Below are 24,797 nucleotides of genomic sequence, written 5' to 3'. Positions count from 1 at the left end.
AATCTATAGTTTATAGATTGTCATTGTGATATGTATCATGATGGTTTTATGATTTATTCAAATAAAAAAATATATTTTTTTAATAACGACTATGCAAAGTATATGCTATTGTTATAATGTTAATCAGAATGTAGAATACTGTAGATGGGAAAAACATAAGAGTACTGTGGTTCCACAAAGAAGTGGGAAAATTTTTTTTTTTTTTTTTTTAATGGAAAACGACCGAAAGGGTCGGCTCTTAGGTGAGCCGAACGTATTAATCTGACTCACTGAAAGGAGTCAGAATTTCCATCACTAAGGATTCAGGCTCCTCGTGGTCTGTCTGTACTATCAGGCGTGGCATCACACATAAAAAAGTTCAAAACATTTCTGCAATAGTTGTTGATTGACACTATACAACCCACAACAAACACCAGGCTTCATTGTGTTACACCACTTTAGGTTTGTTTCTACATCCAGCCGCTCATTTCCTGGTTTATCAATTCTAACTATAGGGAAGTGGACACACGCTCATGTTACAGCAGCAGTCTGTTTAGGGAACTGTACCGTGTGGATATCTAACAACTAATAATATCTCTTTATTATCTCTATATATTTTGAGCCACAAACCCACAGAAAGTGCTACGTGCTGTTTCTGTCATCTCTGATATGCTTCTCTTCGACCAAACCTGATCTGTGTCGCTGTTTTTTTTATTTATTTTTTAAAAAAAGAATCGACTTCTCGACTTTAGGATCTGAAGACCGACCGACATCCTGCATGTAGCTCATTTAAGACATTTAAACGACTCGGTTCATTTTTGAGATTCGATTTAGAGAGTTATTTCAAATTGATCAGAAATGGAAGGCAACGAAAGTGCAATAAACAGAGTTGGTCGTGCTGTGTGGACAGTTTGGGTGAGTGATTATTTATATATATATATTTATATATATACATCCATAAATGTTTAGATATTTATCAGTAAATTATGTGCCCTGGGTTCAAAAGATGCTTCCTGGAGGCATGTAACACTACAAACTTTAACTAGTAACTATAACAAGTAACTTTTAACTACTAACTTTAACTAATAACATTTAGATGTCTTTAAATTAGTCTTCAGTTAACTAGAACAGGCTATCAAAGTCTGTGAATGTTATTTATTTATTTATTTATTTATTTATTTATTATATTATATTATATTATATTTTCATCATTAAGTTCTTATTGTAATTTCTACTGGTCACTTGAATCTTGAATTGAATAAATTAAATCCAAATATCAGGTCTATAATTAATCACATTGTAACCTAATGTATTGAGATAGATAGATAGATAGATAGATAGATAGATTGATTCAATACATGCTATATATATTTTTTTTCCCCCAAACTGTTGCTAAAGAACAGCAAGCACAGGCAGATAACCAAGTGGCAGTGATTTGTGAACGTACTTTACTGTGTCTGTGTGTAAATACTGTCCAGTTGTCCGTTCGATCTTCAAGCCAGAGGTGCGGCTCGATGTGTCAAATTCTAATAAAAATGGTTAAATAATGAGCTTCGTATTTGAGGAGTGAGATTATGTTCATAAAGCAGAGCTGAGGGAGTGTTAAGGTGTTGATCGCTGCACGCCTCAGAGATTCAAGGTCCTGGTTCCGTTTTGAGCTTGAGTTAGACTCTGTGCATGATCTTTTTATGTCCACGTAGGTTTCTTCTGGGTTCTCAGGTTTCCAGCCATCCACCGAAAAATATGTCAGTAGGTGGATTGACTGTGAAAAGAAAAAAAATGCCCCTAGGTGTGTGTGTGTGTGTGTGTGTGTGTGTGTGTGATCTGAGATAACTAGGCGTCCCTCTCATAATGTATTCCAACCTCACACCCATCGTTTCCAAGATAAGCTTCAGATCTACCTCAGGACTGACCTGGATTGACCACACACTAAATATCTACAGAATCTCTGACATGGGCTAGAGCTTTGTGGTCATATAAAATAAATAACTTTTTGTCAACATCCTGTATTGTTTCATGTCAAATCAAAGACAATCAGCCATTATGTTAGAGGCAAGGTTTCGTTTCAAGTATGGTTCCTTTCTAGGTTCTTCTTCATGTCATGGCAGAAAGTTTCTCCATGGAATGGTCACCTCTGGCTTGCTCATTAAAGGATGATAAGAAAATCAGGGGGTTGACATGAACTATATCTCGCATAGACTGTATTTAGCAAGAAAAGCAAAGTTTCCTTGGCCATTTTAATGGAAAATAAAAAAGTAGTTTGCAACGAATATGTAGGAGCCGAGGAAGCGTGTTTAGATGGAGGATCAGGATGGGAGAAGAAATATAGATAGGGATACGGACACGTTTAGACGTGTACAGATAGGCATGTCTGCAATAACCAGGTTTTTACTCAAGCAACACCAGGCTACTGTACTGCAGCACAGTTGATTCAGTTCGCCATATTTGTTTGTATCACAGGCTTTATACTGGGCTCATGTGTCGGTTGCAATGTCATTTCCTCACTCTTCTAGCCAACACCTAACCCATTATTTTGCAGTGTGGTTTTCAATGCCACTAATAATAATGGTGCTGATTGACAGGCCACAGCTCTATAGGGCAGTGTACAGCTTTGACTCCCACACGGTGCATTAAACAAGATGTCAAGGCTTTTTTATTAAATGTGTAGCAGCAAATCCATACGATTGAAAGGTGAATTGTATGTTTAACAGAACAAGCACAGGTTTATTCACATAGCCGAAGCCCTGCCCCCTCCCCCCCTTTTTTTAGCATGTTTCTGTGAAATACACAATTTATTGAATGGTATAAATAGAAATACCCCTGTGTTTCTGTCTCAGTGTTAACAGTATGACATTTTACAGTCCTGTTTTTTCCCCTTACGTGCAATTGTGATGTTTTTATTGCAGAGTTATCACCATGGAAACGTATACAAAAGGTTCAGTATGACCTGAGGTGCTGATCGTACTCAGTGTTTGTTACTAACGCTCTGTAGATCTCTAGAGCCAGGAGGGTTTTAACACCAATCCTGATGACTTCCTGCCTTTACCATACACATGCCTAGTCTTTCTGATCTGCTAATTAATAAAGTGGGCTGAGGTGTTGACGGTATACAGTGAAAGGTAGAGGGTCTTCGGGACTGGAGTTAATATATATATATATTGGTGTAGCTGTACACTTAGGAAAGAAAATATCTGCAGCCGGGAGTGAACTTTCACGAGATTCAGAACCTGTATATTCAGTCATGGAAATATCCTGTGATCACTGGGCACTTAATTAGAGACACCTGTACGTTATGTAATCAGTCAGTCATGAGGCCGCAGGCAGTGAAAAAGATGGTGCAGATACAAGCCGAAAGCTTGAGTTCAGTTTCACTATTGCACTTGTATCTAGTTTGAAATGCTACAGTGATCTAAAATTATACTCTTTCCCTTTTGCATGAATCTCAGCCACAGTTCTAGGGACAATAGATATAAAAATTCTATACACCATGTCAGAAATTTTTTTTAGCCTCAGTTTGAAATTACAACATAGAAAAATAGTCAGAAACACTTGACCGTAACTGTGGCTGTGTTCAGAATTAACAATCTCATAGTCAAAACTAAATATTATACAGCTGTCTATAATTAATTCAATTATTCGGATTAACAACACAGAGTTCAGCTGTTACTTGGTTTCATTCAACTGCCTGATCGGCAAGGAGATTACAAAGCATGGACAAAATCTCAGAAGATCAGGAGAGGTGCAATGGTGGCTCTAGGGGTTATGGCTCTGGTTTATTGATTGGAGGATCAGCACGTTCAATCTGCCACTGTTGGGCCCCTGAGCAAGGCCCTTAACCCTCTCTGCTCCAGGGGCACTGTATCATGGCTGACTCTGTGCTCTGAACCCAAAGTTGGGATACGTGAAGAAAGTAACAACCTCTTGGCTAAAACTATTTTCATCCAATGGTTTCGCATATATTTATTAATCAGTAATTTTCTGTCTTGCTGTCTCTAGGCAAATGATATCTGAAATGTGTCATAAATTATGTCAACACGATAACAAAGATACTCACAGTGTGACAGTGTTTGACACTCGTATGAAAACTACAGACCCTGTAGTAATGTTGTACTGAACTGCAACATAATAAAAGCTTGAACAAGATTGCCCAGTTATTTCTGCCATAAAGGTGGCTTTATTTCCTTTTTTTTGCTACTATAGACCATCAGCATGTGACCAAACCATCAAGGAGGAATTAGTGTTAAGTCTGTAACAAACTCAGAATTGACTCTGACCTGTTAGTTTCTCAAGAGCTCTTGGTTGCACAAATCCACTGGACTATAAACTGTTATAGTAAGGACATTATTTATTAATGGTGCTTGCAAAACAACATTCTTGTTATTGTGCCGGACAAAACTTCGGCGCGTAACTTGTCCCGCAGCTTTTGTCCTAGTCCCATGAATGAGGTGTCAAATCGACCGGCTCATTGAGGAGAGGTGTGCTTTGACTTTTATAAGGGATCGGAATTCCAGAATTCCTGGTACGGAAGCTTAAATTGGCTTTTTTTCCCCCCATAGACTTCCATTATAAATTTTGGAGGTTTACAGTATAACTCGGCAAGTTTTCGAGCGATTTACACCAAACTCAACCAGCTCCTTTAGGACCTTACTCTGGATAAAGTTTTATTTCAGTAGCAATTTTTGTCCAAATTGGCACCCCACCGGGTATTCACGTGACATCACGTGTAGCCCTGCCCCCAAAATAAGCGAAATCAAAAAGTTAGCACAACATGGATATGTCATGTATCAAAACACTCAGCCTGATGAGGGGAACTGACATCACGTGTAGCCCCGCCCCCAAAATAAGCGAAATCAAAAAGTTAGCACAACATGGACATGTCATGTATCGAAACACTCAGCCTGATGAGGGGAACTGACGTCATATGTAGCCCCGCCCCCAAAATAAGCGAAATCAAAAAGTTAGCACAACATGGACATGTCATGTATAAAAAAACTCAGCCTGATGAGGGGAACTGACGTCATATGTAGCCCCGCCCCCAAAATAAGCGAAATCAAAAAGTTAGAACAACATGGACATGTCATGTATAAAAAAACTCAGCACGATGAGGGGAACTTGCCACGTGCAAGCACCATTCACATTTTCTTCAGGAAATGCACATTCTAGTTTTTATTTACTGTCCAGTGTCACAGTCAAATAAAGATGAGGTTCCATTCTTCGTCTGGTTCCTTTCAAGGTTTCTCTCAAGTTTTTCCTCACCACCGTCACCTCAGGCTTGATCATTAGGGATAAATGTTAGAGATAAATAGTAACTTGATGTTAAACTTTACAGATGTATAGAACCAGAATAAAAATGTAAATGTTTTTACTGTTGTGTTTGTACAGGGCTACCTCTCAGGTGCTGTAGGAAGATATCTCAGACCAGAGGTCAGGAATGAAGAAGCCCAGAACATACAAATTAAACAAGAAGACACTGTATCCATCAGTAAGAGTTATAAGGAGTTGAAAGTAAAGGAACAGGAAAAAGAACGAGATGAAACAAAGATGAGAGAAGATCTGCAGTATCCCATGGTTGCCGTGCGGGCTGCTGCTGTTCAATGGGAAAAAAAGAACGTTGCTCATCATAGTCATGAAGAAAAAGTCAAAAGCAAACACACCTTCGCTGACCCAGATGCCGGAGACAGGAAATTGCAGATGAAGAAGGATAAAGAAAAAACGTTGGATGATAAAAGTGGGTCAGGAAAAACTCACGATGGCCAAATTACTGAACCGGATGATTCACCTGCTAACATCGATGCACATGTAAAGAACCAAGACAGAACATTTTCTGGAAGTATGGAAGATAATGTAAATGTTGAGAGGAATAAAACCAATCAGGAACAGACAAAGAAATCAGAAGAGAAAGAGAAAATCATGCAGAGAGAGTTTGATGAAACTGAAGAAGAACCCATTAAAAGTGTGTGTGTTGACAAGGGCTTACTGGCCGAGGAAGTTGATCTGAATGAGAGGAGGAAACGCGATCAAGAATGGTGTGAAGAGGAAGAGGAACGTGTTAATGAAATGATAGAGAGAGACAATAACGAAACTGAAGAAAAAAGTGAATTTATTGTCCAGGCTAAGGAAGCTGAGCTAAATGTTGAGAGAAGTGAAAGCAATCAGAAACTGGAAGAGGAAGGTATTGAAATAATGAGGAGAGAGAAGGATGATACTGAAGAAGAACTGATTAGATGTGAGTTTATTGAACAAGGCTTACTGGCCAAGGAAGCAGATTTAATAGTTAAGAGGAGTGAAAGCAACCAGGAGCAAAGAAAGAAACAGGTAGAGGAAGCCAAAACTACAGAAGAACTGATTCAATGTGAGTTTATTAACAAGGGATTATTGGCCAAGGAAACTGATCTAAATGTGGGGAGGAACGAAAACAATAAGGAACTGGGAAGGGAAGAGGAAGGTGAAGATGAAATAATGTGGAGAGAGAATGATGTAACTGAAGAAGAACCCATCAAAAGTGAGTTCACTGAACAAAGCTTATTGTCCAAGGAAGCTGATCTAGATGTTGAGAGGGATGAAGACAACCAGGAACAGAGAGGGGAGGAGGAAGAGGAAGGTGCTGATGAACTAATGTGGAAAGAGAATGATATAGCTGAAGAAGAACCAATGAAATGCCAGTTTAATGAGCAAGTCCTACTGGTCAAGGACGCTGATCTGGATGTTGAGAGGGATGAAGACAACCAGGACCAAATAGAGGAATCGGAAGGTGTTGATGAAATAATGAGGAGGGACTATCAGGAAACTGAAGAAGAACCAATGAAATGCCAGTTCACTGAGCAAGACCTGCTGGTCAAGGAAGCTGATCTAAATGTTGAGAGGGATGAAAACTATCAGGAACAGAAAAGGAATTGCCAAGAAGAAGAAGAAGAAGAAGAAGAAGAAGAAGAAGAAGAAGAAGAAGAAGAAGGTGTTGATGAAATAATGAGGAAAGTGAATGATGTAACTGAAGAAGAACCCATCAAGAGTGAGTTCACTGAACAAGGCTTATTGTCCAAGGAAGCTGGTCTAGATGTTGAGAGGGGTGAAGACAACCAGGAACTTAGAGGGGAAGAGGAAGGTGTTGATGAAATAATGAGGAGAGACTATGAGGAAACTGAAGAAGAACCAATGAAATGCCAGTTCACTGAGCAAGACCTACTGGTCAAGGAAGCTGATCTAGATGTTGAGAGGGATGAAGACAACCAGGAACAGACAGGGGAAGAGGAAGAGGAAGGTGCTGATGAACTAGTGTGGAGAGAGAATAATGAAACTGAAGAAGAACCAATGAAATGCCAGTTCACTGAGCAAGACCTACTGGTCAAGGAAGCTGATCTAGATGTTGAGAGGGATGAAGACAACCAGGAACAGAGAGAGGAAGAGGAAGGTGCTGATGAAATAATGAGGAGAGACTATGAGGAAACTGAAGAAGAACCAATGAAATGCCAGTTCACTGAGCAAGACCTACTGGTCAAGGAAGCTGATCTAGATGTTGAGAGGGATGAAGACAACCAGGAACAGACAGGGGAAGAGGAAGAGGAAGGTGCTGATGAACTAGTGTGGAGAGAGAATAATGAAACTGAAGAAGAACCAATGAAATGCCAGTTCACTGAGCAAGACCTACTGGTCAAGGAAGCTGATCTAGATGTTGAGAAGGACGAAGACAACCAGGAACAGAGAGAGGAAGGTGTTGGTGAAATAATGAGGAGAGCGAATGATGTAACTGAAGAAGAACCCATCAAGAGTGAGTTCACTGAACAAGGCTTATTGTCCAAGGAAGCTGGTCTAGATGTTGAGAGGGGTGAAGACAACCAGGAACTTAGAGGGGAAGAGGAAGGTGTTGATGAAATAATGAGGAGAGACTATGAGGAAACTGAAGAAGAACCAATGAAATGCCAGTTCACTGAGCAAGACCTTCTGGTCAAGGAAGCTGATCTAGATGTTGAGAGGGACGAAGACAACCAGGAACAGAGAGAGGAAGAGGAAAGTGCTGATAAACTAATGTGGAGAGAGAATGACGAAACTGAAGAAGAACCAATGAAATGCCAGTTCACTGAGCAAGTCCTACTGGTCAAGGAAGCTGATCTAGATGTTGAGAGGGACGAAGACAACCAGGAACAGAGAGAGGAAGAGGAAAGTGCTGATAAACTAATGTGGAGAGAGAATGACGAAACTGAAGAAGAACCAATGAAATGCCAGTTCACTGAGCAAGTCCTACTGGTCAAGGAAGCTGATCTAGATGTTGAGAGGGACGAAGACAACCAGGAACAGAGAGAGGAAGAGGAAAGTGCTGATAAACTAATGTGGAGAAAGAATAATGAAACTGAAGAAGAACCAATGAAATGCCAGTTTACTGAGCAAGTCCTACTGGTCAAGGAAGCTGATCTAGATGTTGAGAGGGATGAAAACTATCAGGAACAGGGAAGGAAACAGGAAGAGGAAGAGGATGATGTTGGTGAAATGAAGAGTGAGAATGATGAAACTGAAGAAGAACCAATTAAAGATGAGTTAATTGACCAGCTCTTACTGTCAAAGGAAGCTGATCTAAATGTGGAGCGGAATGAAAGCAGTCCGGATCAGAGCTGGAACAAGGAAAGTGTTGATGACTTGATGATTTTGAGGAGAGAGATTGATGAAACTGAAGAAGAACCAACGAAAGGCAAGTTTATTGACCAAGGATTCGATCCTAAGGAACAGGCAGGTGTGCGTGATCTGGGAACTACAGCAGAGGTCCATGTGACCGCAATAGAAAAGATAACGGATATATCAAACAAGCTTGACAACAAAGCAAGAAAATCACACATGGTGGATGAGGGTTTGTTTATTCAGCCGGCTTCAACATGGGAAGGGAGAGACCCTTTAAACCAGAGCCTCCAGATGGAGGTAGAAATGCATGTACATGAACAGGAAGTGATTGAAGTCTGCAGTGAGGAAACAAGGCAAGAGGCTGAGGGAAATCAGAAAGATGGACACCATGAAGGGTTCTCAACTCTCACTGTTGAAGAACAGAAAGTCTTTGACATGGAAATGAAAAAAACAGCGAAACAACCTGAAGACATTGATAGAGATGTGGAGATGACGCAGATCGAAAATGCAGAAACGTACCAGAAAGTGTTTGAACCCATCCACAGGTTTGATGATGAGGACAATACTTTGGCTGTAACAATAAAAAAGCAGCAATTAGAACAAAGTACAGAGCAAAAGGCCACATCTGAGGAGGAATTGAATGTATCTGATACAATTCATGATCATGACGGATCACAAAGTCCAGTGACAATGACTAAACAAGACTTTGAGGCTATCATTACACAGCCAGAAACAGGGGCAGGAAACCAAATAGAAACTGCTGAAACCACATCAAATGTCAGAGCAGAAGTTGCTGCAGTGGATGTGAAGAAATCAGCCGAGAGAGAGACACTATATCATGAGCAGCCTGAAGATAAAGAAGAAGTGGCTGTACAGGAAATAACAGGCAAATACTTCTTTGAAAAAGGTTCTTTGCTAGAAGACCTTGTATCACCAGATACAAGAATAAATGAAGCACCATTTAGTGGAATAATAAAGTCAATTCCTCTCGGACAAGTGGAGGAAACTGTAATTGAGTCGCTTGATGAAATGAAAGGTTCTTCATTGCAGGAACTGGATGAGTGCTCCAGTGAAGATGAACTAAATCCAAAAGCAAAGTCCAGCTTCCCTGATCATACAGCTGAAATGTTAGAAACACAAATGAGCAAGCAAGCTCAACCCGATCATGAAATTTCTCTTGTAGAGAACACTTGTGATAACTCGATTGCCAACGAGACCCCAGGAGAAGATCAGATCAATCAGGATAAGTTTACAGAGCAAGGTTTAGCTGCTGAAGCCTCATCACATGGACTCTCTAAGGCTTTGTACTTACCAGAGATCGAATCCGAACAGGAAACCCTGGAGATGCAGACAGATTCGCAGAAGTATACAGAGGAGCAAAAGAGGACTGATGAAGCAGAGACTGGAATATTAGATGAAATAAAGGGTGTGACTACCTGTTTGGGTGTTGAGGAAATGAAGGCCCATGAAAGAAAAGAACATACAAGCGATCTTGAAGGCTTTGAGGAAACGTCAGCGAGTAACATAAATGTGGAAGTACTGAATGATGCACGGGAATGGGAGAAGGAATTGGCAGAAGAAATGACAGGTGTTCAAACAGGTGGAGAAATGAAAGAAACGGAAGAACCAATCCACCAAGACGAAGGAACGGATAAGCGGCATCTAGACATTTCTGAATCGGAAGCATCCAAGGAAATTAGCCAAGAACAGGACGAACAAGTCAGACACGGAGAATCGGTAGTAGACGGTAAGGAGGACATCGAAAGAAGAGGCAAATCTGGACTGAAGAGAGTGTTTGAAAAAATCGCAGGAGTCAATGACAAGGATAAACCATCTGTATTAACAGATCTTTTACCTCCATCAAAGGTATAATAATGATCAATGCAATTAGAGTACCAACTATACATGAGCGTTTCTGGGATTTGAATTTAACCAATTTTTCTTTTTATTTCACTCTTACAGGCTTCATCCTTGGACTTCTCATTCCAGAAGTCAAAGATCGCTGTGAAAAACCCTCTCGTTCGACCCCCTAAAGACCCGCGTACTCTTATAAACATGGCTTCTGTAGAACCCTTGACTCGTCCTCCTCATCCTTTACAGACCGGCTTTGTAAAAAAGAGTCATTTAGAAGGTGCATCACTACCAAGCAAAGGTGTGATTGGATTCAAACTCCCTGGTGAGTTGATAAATATAATTATTATAATCCAAAGACACACATGTGATTAGGTCCAGGCCCAGTCCCAGTCACTGGTAGACTCTCTTCGAGCAGAACCCGATGTGGTCTTCTGTTCCTTTAGCCAGACTAACTATAGCCAGATTCAGTGTGTTGTGTATTCTAGGATGCTTTTCTGCTCACCACCGTTGCAGAGAGCTGTTATTTGAGTTCCCTCTGACCTCTTGCATCAGCAAGGTTTTACGATGTACAGAAGCGTAGAAGCGATGTACAGAAGCGTAGATTCACCGCTTTTCCTTGGTTTTCTCCTCATTCTGTGTAAACATTACAGATCGTTGCATGTAAAAACGCCAGGCGATCAGCCATTTCTAAAAAAATTTATAATTTTTAAGAAATAGTAGTTCATCTACTAACTCTGTTACGTTTCTATTACTCACTGATTATTAAAATGAATTGCAGATGTATTCAGATCAAGTCACTTGGAGTACCATATGTTGTATCCATGCATAATGTAGATCATGTGTTACTAATCATGTGATCCGGGTGGTCCTGGTCTCTGGCTTGCTCATTATGGATCTAATTCTGCACCCGGATTTCTGATTTTTTTAATATTCAATTTAATATAAAAAATGATCAAATGTTCTAGAAAATGACATCATTGTGCATTAGCATATGTTTTTGAAGTGAAATGAGCATACAACCATAACGAAGCATGGATGTATATACTTTGAAAAAGAAAGTATACATGCACATTTATTATTTAGATGTCATGAAATAATGACTGACTTCCTCTCATTCTGTTGTTAAGGTCTGGGTTCAGGTTTTCCTGTACTGAGAAAAACTGAAACTGGAGGAAAAATAAGAGATGGGGAAGATTCAGCGAGTGCAACATCACAGGTATAGGCATAAAACCTGAAATTTCATTTTAATGTTTGTATGGTGAGTTGAGTAATTATATTACTTGAATTAATGATTAGTATATCATCGGGTTTGAATTATTAGATGTAGCTGCAGTAGTATGACTACAGTTCTTACTGTTTATCATGCAGAAATCTGACTCAGGCTCACAGTCAGCAGAAGATAACGTCAAGCAAGAGACATCGCCTCACAAACCAAAATGGACACCACCAAGACAACCTGGGTACAGCTGTCTATTTTATTATGTATAGATGGGTGACGAATTAAATATAAAGTAGGTTAGTAAGATGTTGGCTCACCACAAAAAAACAGAATATCTTTAATGTTCAAAAATTAGCATTGATTCCATTGGTCCAAACTCTGGTGCCCTGTGGATGGGGGCAGAATCAACCTGGAAGAAACCACTTCCATCAGGATAGATTGGTTGGTTTTGGTGGACCCAAAACCATGGAGAAATATTACGTGCCTCCATATCATTACAGTCCTTTTTTTTCCTTTAATTTGTTACCCGTCACACAATGATGCACAATGATTTCTTGTGCAAATAATTTTCCATTTGTGTGTGTGCAGGATGGGCAACCCCCTGATGATGGCAGAGCTGAAGAGCAAACTCAAAAAACCTTCAAAAGAGTAAAAGATATTTAACAGATGAATTACGCTTATTTTTTTCATCCGTGCAATGTAAATAAATTCATGTCTAAAAGAGATTTAATGCATGTTTATCATTAAAATATACGTACAAAATGTGATTCCTTGCTGTGGTGTAAGTGTTTATTATTTTTCCCCATATCAGGAATGTAGACATTCTCATTACTCCTCATACAGACTCTTCCTTAAAATAACCAGCTGTTGGTTGTCTTAGAAATAATGTGTCGTTCTGGAACGAAGTCGGTTCTTTTGGGTGAACCTTAAGAGCCGATTGTATATGAGCCGTTTTGTATTATTATTATTATTATTATTATTATTATTATTATTATTATTATTATTATTATTATTATTAAATAGCTGGGTGATTTAATTAAATCTGTAAGAACATCAATCGAATTTGGAAGAAAAGGTAATTAACCGTTTGCAAGCCGAAAGAGTCGACTCATAGAGCTGAACCAAATGATTTGACTCACTACAAGGAGTTTTTTTTTTACTAGCTTTTAGGCGGCGAGGGAGACTCTTTAAGAGCGGGCTGTGTTTAAATCGCTTAAACAAAGGCACTATGTAGTGTACGAATTAAATAATGTGGTGCCCTATTGCAATGCACTACATGTACAGTAGGGAGCGGTTTGGGACGGAGTTATGGTCTGGGCGGCATGATGACGGTGAGGGTGCTGGGTGGAGGGGGCGGAGCCAGACGCCGGTAGATGGTGTCGAATGAAAAAACGGCGAGCCGGTTGAAAGAAAACGACTCGTTAAGGCAGAAGTTTCCTCGGTTTATTCTGAACTCGCCTTACAGCAGTGGGGCGTTTCAGGTAATTTAAACAACCACTTTTAATCGATTTCTTCTAACTGTATTGAGTTCAGGATCGTACAGTTGTAGGTTTTAGCCAATGTGCCGTGGTCGTAAAATTGTTCCAGGCCCAGCTATGCTATGCTATGCTAAGCTAACTTCTTTACTTAAGCACACTAGCCGACGTTTTTAATCTTTCATTTCTTTTAACCCGTCTCTTTGGGTTCGCGTGAAAGTTTACGGGTCGTGTAGAAGAACCATAAAGTGTTATTTGTGATGTAGTTTGAAGTTCAAAAGACACGAAAACGCGTTTAAAATTGTGTCCTTATTCCGTCGCGTTGATGTAGCTTGTGTCGCTTAGCGAGAAGCTAACGTTGTTCTGAACGGCCTGGACTACACTTTTTTTAAACACGTTATCTCTCAATAATCCGTATCCAAATCCTTCATATATTGTTTACAATGGTGACCGTAATCAAACGATAACTGACGCGTAATTTATCTCTACTGTGCGGGTTAGCTATGCTAAGCTAAGATACGCTATGCTAAGCTAATATACTCGCTATTAGTGTTTGCGTCAGAGTTCGGTTCCGCTGGTTGAAACTGGTTTTCCACAGAACTTTCACAGTGGATCACAAACGTAAGAACATTTTTACATCCATACAAGACATTGTTAATTATTTTGAGTCTATTTTAGCCTGATTGGGAGTCGTCTTTGCTGAGTACTACCGAAATTATGGGTTTTTTTTAATGGTTAATGACCGATGTTAGAAGTTTCAGCAGATTCGCCAAACTTCTTATTTCTCTTTTCCTTCCCCTATTCGCTTTAGACGAATTATTTGACACTGTTTAATTACAAATATTTGATGTTATTGGGGTTTAAAAGGTTTCACTGTGGACGCACTCTGAGGGTAAAGTTTGTTAGAGCTTTATTGTTCAGCTCAGAAGATGATCACACACAAACACACACACTTCTCAAGATGGGAACTGTTTGGTTGTTTTTTCCTCCAACTACCATGATATAATTGTTTTTTTCCCCTCCGAAAATGTTCCTGCATCTTAAACTGCTATTTTTGTTTCTGAATACAAGGGGGAAAGTTGTGGTGGTTGTTTTTCCTGCTCTGGTGAATGTGGTTTATAAAGGAAACTGACACACGTAGTTGTTTTCTTCTGTACAGATGAGATGAGATGTTCTTCTTACACAGTAGTGTCTTGCCCTTAAGGCGTACAAAGACATGTAAAACAGCACTGTTGGGCTGAATCCTGTACACCCTGTACACTCACATTATAACTACATGAACTTTCCTGGGATTATTTTCCATGTAATTGCATAATCAGCCTTTATTCTTCTTTTTGTTGATTTTACTTATCTTTTGTTTTATCGTTCGCTCTACAGCTTTAGATACTAAACAGATTCTTGTCTCTGTTTTTTTTTTTTTTTTACTATCCTTATTTTAATTTTTATGCACCAAAAGAACTGACACTTAATTTCCTTGTACTCTGTGCAGTGACTAATCTTGATAGGTAGATAAAGCTCGGAAAGTTACCCTCCCCACCACCACCATTTTTCTTCTTCATATCTTAACCAGACATTTTTAGAATCTCAAGCCTCCTCATCTCGCACAGTCATCAGTAACTGATTTTTTTCTTAGTCTTTTCTTAGGTCACAAAAAAAAGTGAAACCTTTTTGAAAGCTCTGCTGTCATCGAAACCTAAAAACCCTGACATTCACTCTGAGATCAGACTCTGTTAGAAAGGGGGGTTTGTTTGTTTATCATGGAGGAATCTTTAGATTTGTTATGCTTACTTTTTATCCAAGATAGACAGTGAAAGGAAGCTTAGAAAGTAACCCGGATAAAAATATTTTGTTTTGGCCTGCTAAAAGTGTCTGCTTGTTGACTTGAAGTAGAAATGTTACCACATGAACAGCCATTACGTCCAACACAGCTGCACAGTCTGTTACACTCCAACATTTACTCCGCCCCTGTTTATTATTTTCATACATGCAAAATGACTTGTGTATTAAACTAGTGGTACAGCTTTTGGTGTATCTAATAAACTGACCAGACTCTGTTCCACAGGTGTCTTTCCCATCAGGATCCCTGCCACCCCAGTGCCGTGTCTTACCTCGTGTCTGTGTATGAGTGAGTGAGTGAGTGTGTGCGGTGGGAGAAAAACCGTTCAGCTTGCTCTGTGTGATTCACCATGGGTGACATCAGTGATCTGGACCGACAGATCGACCAGCTGAGGAGATGTGAGCTCATCAAAGAGAACGAGGTCAAGGCTCTGTGTGCCAAAGCCAGGTACTAAACAACGATCGTGTGACCGAGCTATGAACCGAAATTGCTGACTTAACACTATACTATAACCAAGATTTCGGAAGCAGGTGAAGTTATGTAAGTCTAGACGAATGACCTCAGCAGGGTGGGTTTATTTTCCTCTGTTTGTTTTCTAGAGAGATTCTCGTAGAAGAGAGTAATGTACAGCGGGTGGATTCTCCAGTCACAGTAAGTAAAGGCGATACCTCTGAATCATTATAATCATTGTAAAAATGTTACTGCTGCATTCAACTGACCTGAGAAGCAGGAAATCAGAGTTGGGTATCACTGACTTTGTTACTGTACGTTCGAGATACATAGTGTAGTGTAGGCATTTAACTGTGATCAGAGATCTTTATAGTCAGTGATATGTTTAAGAAACAAATACATCTGTATGTCGATTAATTTACCGCAATCTTGAATCCCAAAGATGGCACACAGGAGTCACGGCAGCACTAACCACTCTCGGCTGTTTGTGAGATGAAGTATGCGGAATGTGGGTGGATAGCACAGTCGTCTCTGTACATCACGCCGCCTCGTGACCTAGCATGAGCAGCACGTCGACTTAGCATGTCTCTGACAAAGACTTTGTTTGCTAGGCTTTATTCACTGTGAGCAGTCGTGTTTATTTGACGTGACGTGCCTCGTACTTCCGACCCTCCCTTGGAGGAATTCTTTATCTATATTAATACTGTGCCTTCGAGATCCATGGAAATGTCTTGCTAAACGCCTGTTCTGGTATGGCAGTGTTTCTATAGTAACCACTCCTTCACTGGAACACTCTATGTAAGCTGATCTGATAAACTGGTTTAAAAATGGCTCGTTATTTAAGTTTTATGTTGTTGTTTTTTTTTTTTTTTTTAATGTTCAATGTTCATCCGGAACGAGGACCGGGAGTTTGAGCTTTCTGGTTTTTTAGAAATGTGACAAGTCGAGTCTTAACTTCACGCGAATTAAATGGTGAGGGAGCGTCTGTTTATTAACAGGACATGACTTGTCTCTGACTCTAACTGATTTAAAATGTTCAATGTGGCGTCCTTTTAATGCTTTGGTAACGGAGACATTTCAAACAAAACGCCTCACGATTTAAATGTTTTATGTCCAAGATGCGCTGTATAGCACAGTATTGATGGGGTTTTCTTAAAATTATTTGCTGTTATAATTTTGTTATTAAATTAGAATACATTTTACCCATGTGAACTTTTTTAGGCTGTGCTGATTACATCAGATGGATGTAATGTCACTTTTTTTTCTCCCCTCAGGTGTGTGGCGATATCCACGGACAGTTTTATGACCTGAAAGAGTTGTTCAGAGTGAGTCTTGCATTCACACCCATGTAATGTGCTCAGTGCAGATACAAAAGTTGTGTATATCGGATGCTATTGGAATTTTATTGTGAGTTTAAATCAGAAATCGAGAGCATGGTTTAAGCACCGGGCTACATCTTCATATGAAACTATAACCGAGTCATAAAAAGAGCAGGAAAATGATACAGGATCGCTAATCACCTCTAACATTAACGTGTAAAGTGATCACAATAACAATACAGACCTGAGAGGACACACAACTTCCCTGCCCAGGTCATGCAGACTGTATCAGAGCTGTATGAGTGTTTTGGTTTTTTGCCTGGTGTGTACACACAGGTTCAACAAGCTGTTCTTTATATTATTGTCCTTAACATTTTACACTCCTCTGTCAGAAAGATTCAAGTCCATTGACTTGTGCTAAGAAGAACATGATGTGCTTGTTGAAATCAACACGCCCCAGTTAGTTCACACATTTAGTAATCTCAGTAACTTGTATTATGCACACACACACACCAAGGGTGTGATCCAGCTGTCGGTAGGAAAGCAGAAGGAAGTCTCCTCAGGAATGAAGCTGTTAACGAAAGACGTTCTCCTCTTTGGTCAAGGGCACAAACACTAAGCTTCAGTGTTTGTGCCATTACAGTGACATTATCCAAAAAAAAAGTTAGTGTGTTATTTGTTAGTGTGTCACCTTTACTCTAGTTAATGAGACTTCCCACCCTAGAATTAGGAGCATGTTGGAGCTTTTATTTTTCTCATGGCTTAGCTAGGGATCTTATTTCCTTATTCGTCTGAGCCTGACATATAACATAATATAACGGATTATAATCTCAAAAGTTTCATTTACAGAAACCTGCTCTTTTGGTTCCGTTTATTCTTTAAAAGTTAACGTGTGCGCTTGTTGCTCGATTAAACGCCTGTTCAAAACGGACGTGTTTTCTGTGCAGGTCGGAGGAGACGTTCCAGAGACAAATTACCTTTTCATGGGAGATTTTGTGGACCGAGGCTTTTACAGTGTTGAGACTTTCCTGTTGCTCCTGGCTCTTAAGGTTTGCAATTATTTTTCTACGCTGTTCTTATTGTTGTTTGGTTCAAATGTGTTGAGGCTATTTTTAATAAAAGCTTGTAGAAATAAATAAAGCAGAGTAATTGAGGGTCAGGGGCTGGCAGCGGTTCTCTGGCAGTTCTGGGACATGAGTAATGACTTCCATCACTTAGCATCTCAGAGCCTGGTGTAAGGAGAAATAGTTTTATAGCTTTCATCAGAGCTAATGGTTTATAAAAAGCTAATGTTGGACTATTGTGAATTATCTGTCCACCTCAGGTGCGCTACCCAGACAGAATCACGCTTATCCGAGGCAACCACGAGTCCAGACAGATCACGCAGGTTTATGGCTTCTACGATGAGTGCTTAAGGAAGTATGGCTCTGTCACAGTGTGGAGGTACTGCACAGAGATCTTCGACTACCTCTCCCTGTCAGCCATCATCGATGGCAAGGTCAGTCCCAAAAAAAAACGTTCATCAGCTTACTTTGTGTTTTTATATATCCCAGTTTTTTAGAAAGTTGAGCACGGGTTCAGATGTGATGCAGTGTCTCTGGAGCAGAGAGGGTTAAAGGCCCTTGCCACTTATTCCAGATTGAACACTTACCTGATCAGCAAAGGCCAGTTTGTACTTTTTATTTAAATAGTCAGAGAGCGGGATCGTGGGTAAAAGAGACGTGCTAGTGCACACTTTTCCCACAGGCACCCCGTCATGTCCGTCTGCGTACATTCTGGAAACTGTAAACTGTTTAAAAGGATGAACTCTGAACATCTCAATACAAACATATTGAGCCTTAGTGTCTCAGACCGGTGTGAGTTGCTTCACACTTGATCATGGGGAAACTTTTATGGATGATTTCAATCAAGTAGTCGATTATAACCAAACATTTTTTGACCACCATGGTAGATTGCATTATAAAAATAAATGAATGAAAAAAAAACTCATGATATTATATTGTCATATCACATGGCTAACTTATTTTTAACTAAACTCTCATCTGAAACATTTTTGTACTAGGAGCTAACAGTGTATTTGCACGTGTGTGTGTGCGCAACGACCTGTGTAAAAACAGTTCCTCTGTATTTTGTGTTTGTCAAATGCACCATTAGACGAAACACATCCTTCACCCATCAGTACCCAGCCATTTTCTGCTACAGAAACTGTTTGTCTGTCTTAGACACACCAGTTAATTTTGCACACCTTTTACCATGAGAGGAAAACATGACTCGCATATTTTCCACCACACGTCAGCATGTACCTTGGGGCTTTTAACCACCATTTCTAATCTCTATTTACTGTCTTTGCCAAATGGCATAAATGTAAAAAACATTACTATTTATATGTATACTAGCTTTACAAGTCAAAGCAGACACCCTCATCCAGAGTGACTTACTTTTTTTTTTTATACAACTGGGCAATTGGGGGTTAAGTGTCTTGTTCAGGGGCCCAGCAGTGGAGGCTCCGATCGGTATTCCAACACCTTAACCACTATATAAGTCTTTATAGAAGATGGCTATGCTTGTACTATAGCTATCATGAAACTTGCCCCTTTTTTATGAAGTCAGGTAATCATCATAGTCTAAAACTGATATAAATGGTTTTGTGGTCCTGGTTTGCTCTGCAGATATTCTGTGTGCACGGCGGCCTCTCGCCCTCCATCCAGACTTTGGACCAAATCCGAACCATCGACAGGAAACAGGAAGTGCCGCATGACGGTCCGATGTGCGACCTGTTGTGGTCAGACCCTGAAGGTAACGCAGGATTTTTCTGATTAACAACAATACCCCTTTTCCACCAAAAAGAACCGGGTGCTGGTTCAGAGCTAGTGCTGGTGATGGTTCTAAGAACCGGTTTGCCTTTCCATCGGGTTAGAGAGCATCACAGAGCCGAGTCTGACATCACTGTATACATGTCACGTACACAGCAACTTTGGCGCAGCAGCGGCAAACACAACAACAATGGTGGATGTTGCTTTACTGTTAATGCTCATGGCTTTGTGAACCTACATTGGCATCCAAACGCGGCAAATCCAACGTGTACGTGCAGCTCCATGTAATCTGTCTAAACTGAGGTTGTAATCGAGAAAGTACATAACGTTATTTTATCATTAACACAGAAACAAAAGTTAGCCTTAGCATGTAGCTACCTACTATCATGTGTGCTGACAAGTGAGCATATTGCGGTAAAGTAAGTGTATTAAACATTAGTAAATTTAAGGTACATTATCAAATGTGCTAACAGTAGCCCAGCCCCTAACGCAAGCGGTTATTAAGTCTAGACCAGCAACGTTTCAGTGCTACTTAAGAACCACTTTTCCAGGTTCGGAGCTTTCAGTGCTTTGGTGGTTGAAAAAGAAAGAACTGGTTCTAAATTAGACTCTGGCTCCTAACCAGCACTCAAACTGCCTCGGTGGAAAAGGGTAACAAGTGTTGCGTAGATTCATTTAGAAGTTCCACTTCAGACATTTTCAATCATAAATTTACGCACATGAAGACGTTTCAGAAGAATCTGGAAATCTTTTTATGTTATGAACGGTATAGTTTTTGAGTTTTAGGTGTCTAGTTGATGATCTGGTTTTGTGCGTCCACAGATACCACGGGCTGGGGAGTGAGCCCAAGAGGAGCAGGATACCTGTTCGGCAGTGACGTCGTGGCCCAGTTCAATGCCGCTAATGACATAGACATGATCTGTCGAGCACACCAGCTCGTTATGGAGGGCTACAAGTGGCACTTCAACGAGACCGTGCTCACCGTTTGGTCTGCACCCAACTACTGCTACAGGTGCGCGCACATGAACTTAGCTGTGTGTCACGTCACTTCACAGGCGTTTCCATTTATTTATTTATTTCTTCAAACAAGAAGACTTTGAAGGAGTCTCTTTTTTTTATAAAATTAATTAAATTAAATTAATGGACATTTTTGGTCTCAAAGCTTACTGAAGGGTGTAAAATTTGAATACAGAATATTATAGACCTGTGTTATTTCCATAGTACATGTTGCATGTCATTCTTCTAGCTGAAACACAGAGAAAGATTTGTCCAGAAAATGTGGAAACTATGCCACCTAATGGACACAAACTTCCTGAAGTGTTAATATACTGTGGACGCTGAACTCATTAGTACAGAGTCTCTAATGTACCATTTCCACAGATGTTGGGTCAGAGTCAGGAAATCTGTTAGCTTTACTACAAAGTAGCATGTAGTTTCACCAGTGTGTGTAATCACTCAGTTGGAAGCAGACAGCTCTTCAAAGTCATCCTCAGTGTTCTGTTTGTGTTTCCATCAGCTGTCATGTAAACGGCTCTGAGCCATGGCTGTTGATTCGAGTTCATCTTATGGAGCCGAGTTTATTTTATTTGCCGAGAATGCCTTTCTCTTGTCCCGAGGTCGCTGAGTATTTTTTCTCTCGTCCCTGTCAGGTGTGGGAATGTAGCAGCTATCCTGGAGCTAGACGAGCACCTGCAGAAAGAATTTATTATATTTGAAGCCGCTCCGCAGGAAACCAGAGGCATTCCTTCCAAAAAGCCGGTGGCCGACTACTTCCTGTGAGCCTGCCACAAACGTAGGAAAGGAGACGCCACCTTTTGCAGGAAGCGTCATCTCATAGATTTACCTGTATCTCTCTCTGTCCCATCCTCCCCTGCCCAGCTGTCTTAACTGTGCTTTTTTTTTTTTTTTTTTTAAAGACTTTTTCTACTTGTTTTTCCCTCCTTTTTTGTCCTTCTGCTTATTTTCTTTCTTAGCCACACACACTGTCACCTGAATACACACACGTACAGAGACTGGTATTGTAGTTCCTCATACTGCTGTAAAAGTCACTCGCTCTCATAAATACACTGTAGCTGTATGCAGTTCTAACCAATGTGAATCGCACTATGGTCAGTTGAAAGCAGCAGGGAAATGGAGGTAAAGACGGATATGGCGTTTCGCAGACTCTGCAAAAGGCCCTCACTTGTGTCTAAGGAAAGTATTGGATATTTGCATTACCTTTTTTTTTTTTTTAAATCCTCCTTTCTTTCTCTCGACCCTTCATTTTAAATGTGTGGGCAAGCAAAAGTGACACTACTGCCCCTTGTTTTATATTATGCATCTTATTTTTTCCTCCTCTGAAGCCCGTAGTCTTACTTTTGACTTTCGTGAAGGAATGCCTACGTTCTCTGCAGTGATCAGCAGCCACACTGGAAATTATTGGAACAAAACCAAACTTTTTTTTTTTTTTTAGGCGACATGCTTTTTTTTTTTTTTTTCCCTTCTCTCCCATCTGACTTCTCTCAATAGAAGACAACTTGATTTTTATTATTATTTGTGACAATAAACCGTACTTTTGTATGAACATAAATGCTGTTTTCATTTGGTTTTTTTAAGTATTTGAACGAAGATGCATGGCTTCCTGTATATAAGGTTTTAATAAACATGATGTTTATTATGTTTAAACACTTGACCTTCTACTTGAATAGGAAAACTTCTAAATCTTCTCATTTACACAGTTAACTATGATCAGTCAAAGCTGTAGCAGCTGCACAATACTAAAAGGGGAAAAAAAATTTGTTGTATAAATAGACCAGAGGATACTGATCAGACTGGATTAAGTTGATCAGAAGTCTATAGTAATTCAACTGTGGTGAGCAAAAAATCATCCCAGAACTCGTATCACATCAAACCTTGAAATGGATGAGCAGAAATGTACATCAGGTTCTACTTGTGTCAGCCAAGCACAAGAGCTACACTTTGATTGTGTCAACAGTTTGTCAAAGTCACTATGTACACATACTGTACGTTAACACACTTCTCCACACCTAAGGAGTTATATAGGCTCAGGACCGAATCGATGACTTAAGATGTGTGATCCTACTCAGCACAACACTTACTGTATTACACACAGCTGGGTTGAAGAACAACTGCATAATTAAAAATATCCCACCACCAGTGACCCTGTGATCCCAAGTGGACATTTATAAAGCTGAGAAAATGTGCTGATAAAAGATGAATATTTGTAAATCTTGCAGCTGTATAATAATTCATAGTGTTTGCATGCATAGTTTTATTTCTGTATCTGATACCCACATATGATCATATCAGTGTTACTGCTGTGCTGAGAATGATCCACCCCCTAATTAACAGCTGGCCAGTGGTTATCCTGTGGTGATTATTTTTTCACTGATGTGCTGTTTTGCATAACAACACACCTAAAGGAACTCCTCTCAATCCCACCCACTCCTGAAGGAACTGTCCAATCCCACCCACACCCAAAGGAACTCTGCCCAATCCCATCCACTCCCAAAGGAACTCTGTCCAATCCCACCCACACCCAAAGGAACTCTGAACAAATCCCACCCACTCCCAAAGGAACTCTGTCCAATCCCATCCACTCCCAAAGGAACTCTGTCCAATCCCATCCACTCCCAAAGGAACTCTGAACAAATCACACCCACTCCCAAACGAACTCTGTCCAATCCCATCCACCCCCAAAGGAACTCTTGACATATCTCTCCCACTCCTGAAGGAACTCTAATCCCACCCACACCCAAAGGAAGTCTGTCCGATCCCACCCACACCCAAAGGAACTCTTATCCCACCCACACCCCAAGGAACTCTGTCCAATCCCACCCACACCCAAAGGAACTCTGCCCAATCTCACCCACTCTCAAAGGAATTCCAACCAATCCAGCCCACTACTGGAGGAATTCTAACCAATACCACCTACCCTGTCTATGCTTTTAGGAATTCTCATCTGCTCCAGCAGAAGGTTTGAACAATACCACCCACTCCTGCATATTTTATGGATATTTTCAAATACAAATAAATTAATGTAAACCACCATGACCTGGACCAAGTATTTACCGCAGTAAATACATTGCTCAGCACGGCATGATTATGATGTTAATGTACGTGTCCTTTTTGGTCATGCAAGCTTCATATCTGAGTGCTTATTGAAATTAATTTGTTGTTAGCTTACTGTGTAAGGCTGTAGGATTATATATACAGCAATTGTACAGTTTTGAGGAATATTTCACACATGTATAAGTAAAACTGAAATCAATGGTTTGTAGACACCTGATCATCACACCCATGTGTGGTTCATTTCCAGTCAGTTACAACAAACTTGGTTGTATAGTAAATATGCCATATTACAGTTTTCTCTCCCTGAAACTAAGAGGCCAAAACAAGGCAAAGCTCTTAAAGGCAAGTTTGTAGTAGAAGAACTCGAATGGAGATTGGTCTCAATCCGATCTCAAATTCAACTTTTTACAATTGACATTGTCTCAAAGCAGCTTTACAGAACATAAACAAGAAAGTTATTATAAAAAGTTATAAAAAATAAAAGTTATTATAAAGAATAATATAAAAATTAATACAATACAAAATTCAAGATTAATATTAGATATATATAAATCTGTTTGTATTTATCCCCAATGAGCGAGTCTGAGGTGACAGGCGACTGTGGTGAGGAAAAACTCCCTTGAATGGTAAAGGAAGAAACCTTGAGAGGAACCAGACTCAAAGGGGGACCTCATCCTCATATGGGTGACACTGGAGGGTGTGATTATTAATATACAGTTTGACAAATGTTGTATTGATAAGGAGATTGCTGTCCTCAAAGACCACATGGAGTCGGCATCTCCTCTTTAGTATCGTAGAGTCTAACTGGAGACATCTCTAGATGCCTCAGGATCCTTACAGAGTCGGCCTCATCCCAGTGGAGGTCCAAAATCTTCATGGAATGGAAGATAATCTGAGTTGGTACAAGGTGCCTCAGGATCCTCTCAGGTTCCTCACAGAGTCTGCCTCATCCCAGAAAACTGAGTCCATATTAAAGCCCATTGCTTTTGGATGCAACGTTCAGCTGTCAAGTGCATTAATATCACATACTGTTGGCCAAATCGTGCATTAAAGTGATCATTTCTGTACTAAACATAAACATAGACATATTTTAAACGGATCAATGGCAGTTTATTGCTTGTTTGCGGTGTAGTTTGGCGTTTATTCTCCACTACAACAGGTGGCAGTTGCTCT

General features: G+C 40.1%; 2 protein-coding genes across 6 annotated transcripts; both read left to right on the top strand.

The window, feature by feature from the left end:
• The first annotated feature begins 359 nt into the window (after nt 1-359).
• si:ch211-136m16.8 (trichohyalin) lies at nt 360-12,426 on the top strand. 4 transcript variants are annotated; one of them, XM_047817046.1, is made up of 7 exons: nt 360-894; nt 5,362-6,877; nt 6,914-10,452; nt 10,549-10,762; nt 11,568-11,656; nt 11,809-11,900; nt 12,248-12,426. In XM_047817046.1, the coding sequence occupies exons 1-7, from the start codon at nt 838-840 to the stop codon at nt 12,309-12,311; spliced, it is 5,571 nt and encodes a 1,856-aa protein (XP_047673002.1). In that variant the 5' UTR covers nt 360-837; the 3' UTR covers nt 12,312-12,426. The 4 variants fall into 4 exon arrangements, with proteins under 4 accessions (XP_047673002.1, XP_047673004.1, XP_047673001.1 ...); XM_047817048.1 differs by having other exon boundaries at nt 5,362-7,687; nt 7,982-10,452; XM_047817047.1 differs by having other exon boundaries at nt 361-894; nt 5,362-7,687; nt 7,976-10,452.
• A 558-nt stretch (nt 12,427-12,984) lies between these two features.
• Nucleotides 12,985-22,122, top strand: ppp4cb (protein phosphatase 4, catalytic subunit b). Of its 2 annotated transcripts, none has more exons than XM_027163169.2 (9): nt 12,985-13,140; nt 15,197-15,418; nt 15,571-15,622; nt 16,696-16,746; nt 17,688-17,789; nt 18,065-18,238; nt 19,410-19,536; nt 20,376-20,565; nt 21,203-22,122. In XM_027163169.2, exons 2-9 carry the CDS (start codon nt 15,321-15,323, stop codon nt 21,330-21,332), a joined length of 924 nt encoding a protein of 307 aa, XP_027018970.1. In that variant the 5' UTR covers nt 12,985-13,140; nt 15,197-15,320; the 3' UTR covers nt 21,333-22,122. The 2 variants fall into 2 exon arrangements, with proteins under 2 accessions (XP_027018970.1, XP_027018971.1); XM_027163170.2 differs by lacking the exon at nt 12,985-13,140 and adding an exon at nt 13,607-13,755.
• The last annotated feature ends 2,675 nt before the right edge of the window (nt 22,123-24,797 follow it).

This window comes from Tachysurus fulvidraco, chromosome 8 (genome assembly GCF_022655615.1).
Source record: "Tachysurus fulvidraco isolate hzauxx_2018 chromosome 8, HZAU_PFXX_2.0, whole genome shotgun sequence".
Lineage (NCBI taxonomy): Eukaryota > Metazoa > Chordata > Actinopteri > Siluriformes > Bagridae > Tachysurus > Tachysurus fulvidraco.
This window is presented reverse-complemented; position numbering and strand designations above follow the sequence as displayed.

Excerpts from the sequence above, each read along its gene's own strand:
- si:ch211-136m16.8 (XM_047817045.1), top strand. The coding sequence starts at position 838 with ATGGAAGGCAACGAAAGTGCAATAAACAGAGTTGGTCGTGCTGTGTGG. Across the intron at positions 895-5,361 it reads GTGCTGTGTGGACAGTTTGG|GGCTACCTCTCAGGTGCTGT; the intron begins GTGAGTGATTAT and ends GTGTTTGTACAG. Across the intron at positions 11,657-11,808 it reads CAGCGAGTGCAACATCACAG|AAATCTGACTCAGGCTCACA; the intron begins GTATAGGCATAA and ends TTTATCATGCAG.
- ppp4cb (XM_027163169.2), top strand. The coding sequence starts at position 15,321 with ATGGGTGACATCAGTGATCTGGACCGACAGATCGACCAGCTGAGGAGA. Across the intron at positions 15,419-15,570 it reads GCTCTGTGTGCCAAAGCCAG|AGAGATTCTCGTAGAAGAGA; the intron begins GTACTAAACAAC and ends TTTGTTTTCTAG. Across the intron at positions 20,566-21,202 it reads GCACCCAACTACTGCTACAG|GTGTGGGAATGTAGCAGCTA; the intron begins GTGCGCGCACAT and ends CGTCCCTGTCAG.